The sequence below is a fragment of the Nanorana parkeri genome, unplaced genomic scaffold (genome assembly GCF_000935625.1).
Source record: "Nanorana parkeri isolate BGI_ZX_2015 unplaced genomic scaffold, ASM93562v1 scaffold2145, whole genome shotgun sequence".
Classification (NCBI taxonomy): domain Eukaryota; kingdom Metazoa; phylum Chordata; class Amphibia; order Anura; family Dicroglossidae; genus Nanorana; species Nanorana parkeri.
Window position 1 is genome coordinate 101,946 of NW_017308413.1, and position 1,837 is coordinate 103,782.

The 1,837-nt window shown below is 51.0% G+C and overlaps 1 protein-coding gene across 1 annotated transcript in view; it reads right to left on the reverse strand.

Moving 5' to 3' along the window:
- TMC6 (transmembrane channel like 6) overlaps window positions 1-1,837 on the reverse strand; it is a 55,470-nt gene that overhangs the window by 37,269 nt on the left and 16,364 nt on the right. Inside the window, exons 8-9 of the mRNA XM_018572833.1 lie at window positions 1,557-1,811; window positions 747-940 (exon numbers count right to left, since the gene is read on the reverse strand). Of these exons, the coding sequence (XP_018428335.1) occupies window positions 747-940; window positions 1,557-1,811 (449 nt within the window). The remainder of the gene's footprint in view (window positions 1-746; window positions 941-1,556; window positions 1,812-1,837) is intronic.

Consider the following 1,837-nt stretch of genomic DNA (forward strand, 5'->3'; position numbering starts at 1 on the left):
TTTGCTATGGCCCTGTCTGTTATATTAACCAGCTCAATACCAGTATGTTACATCCTCTTCCTTTCCAGGCCATGAGTCAGTTTTCAGTGCTGTCTTAGTTTGGCTGACTATTACTCGGTCATGTCATAGCATAACCAACATTCATTTTACATCATTTTTTGGGACTGGTAGAGATTTTTTTGGGGTGCTATTTAACACAGTGATCGTACCCAAAATGTCCTCCTCCCTCTCACACAGACAGAGCCGCTGTGATAGAAAGGGGAGGGCTGGCTGCTGATGACAGCCAGTGTTCGCTACTTGTGATCGCTGTGATTGGTTCACAGCGATCACAAGGCACACAGCCACCCTGATGATGTCACTGGTTGCCAGGAGCTGAGCAGGACGACGGCCAGAGCGTCCCAGCTTGCCGAGAGCTGGGTGGGGAGATAGTGTAAGTGCCATACACATCTCCCCGACCGGTTCTCAGCAACCCGGGACGCTCTGGCTGGCTTTCTGCCCAACTCCTGACAACCGGTGACATCACCAGGAGCTGGGCGGGACGCCAGGGGTGCAATTTTGTTTTGTAGGTATGCCTCTAAAAGGAAGGAATCTGGAGCAGTTGCCCGTGGCAACCAGTCAGCTTCTCTCTCTCATTTTTTAATCTGAACTGAACAAACCGAAGAGAGGAGCTGATTGGCTGCCCCGGGCAACGGCTCCAGATTTTTGTCTGCTCCAGTTTTGATAAATGCCTCATGAAAGTTTCTTACCTGTACACCAAAATGATGCAGGTGCTGAGGAAGACGAGTCCTACAGTGAACAGGAACGCCAATGGCATGTGATAGGGAAGCCAGGCAGGCTTGACGGCGGGACAGGCGGACGCGTTGTACTCGGGAGAACAGCCTTCGTTCAGGGTGACGTTGCTGTAATAGCCGTAATACATCACCGTGTCCGAGAAATAACCCTAAAAGTATTTTAAAAAAAGACTCTTATTGGCATTCGCCGTTCAAATATCTGAAACAAACAAACAATTGGCGCTTTAAATATTAAAATTTAAGATCAATTTGGAACTCCAGCAAATTAAGAAATCTAACCCTTGCCGTACGGCTACCCTGGCAATGCAAAGGCTATGTGCTCATCTAGGGGGACATAAATAAAGCAGATATACGCACCTGATCCTCGGCCCTGTGGCTGATGGCACTCACCTCTATCCCCCTCCAGTCCTTGTGTGGAATGTCCCTCGGTGTCCTCAGGTCTAATGCAAAAGGACCTGCGTAAGATGTCACGGGTCCTTAGACCGCTGGAGCTCAGGGGAAAAAGAGGCTGCGGAGACTGGTCTTGCAGCCAGCTGGGATTGAGGAACAGGTGACTATATCTGCCCCCTAGACTAAAATAAGCACTTAACCCTCGCAGTGCCAGGGAGAGCCTCACCGCAAGGTGTTTTTATATTCCCAGAGTTCTTCATTAGGATTGGTGAGCAGGAAAGCTCTTTACATAACGAGCATCCTCTTGCCGATTCCGTCCTTCTGTAAAATGTTAAAATTTGCGGGTGCCGCGCGTTTCCTGGTCGGCCGACTTACCGCCCCCGTCAGGAACTCCAGGCTGGTGAAGGAACGAGGGTTCGGGGCGTCGTGCGGATGCACGGCCTGGGGGGTGACGATGAACAGGAGGCACAAGAGGCTCATGAAGATATTAAACCCCAGGAGAGTCTTCAGGAAGAGGAAGTAGGAGAGGACGCTGGAGCCGAAACGCCCTCCGATCTGCTTGAGGGCCACGTGCCAGGGCCGCAGGGCGAACAGCATAGACAGGAAGGACAGCCAACACTTGTGCGTGGCCTGGAGGAGAAGTGACCAAAAAAAAA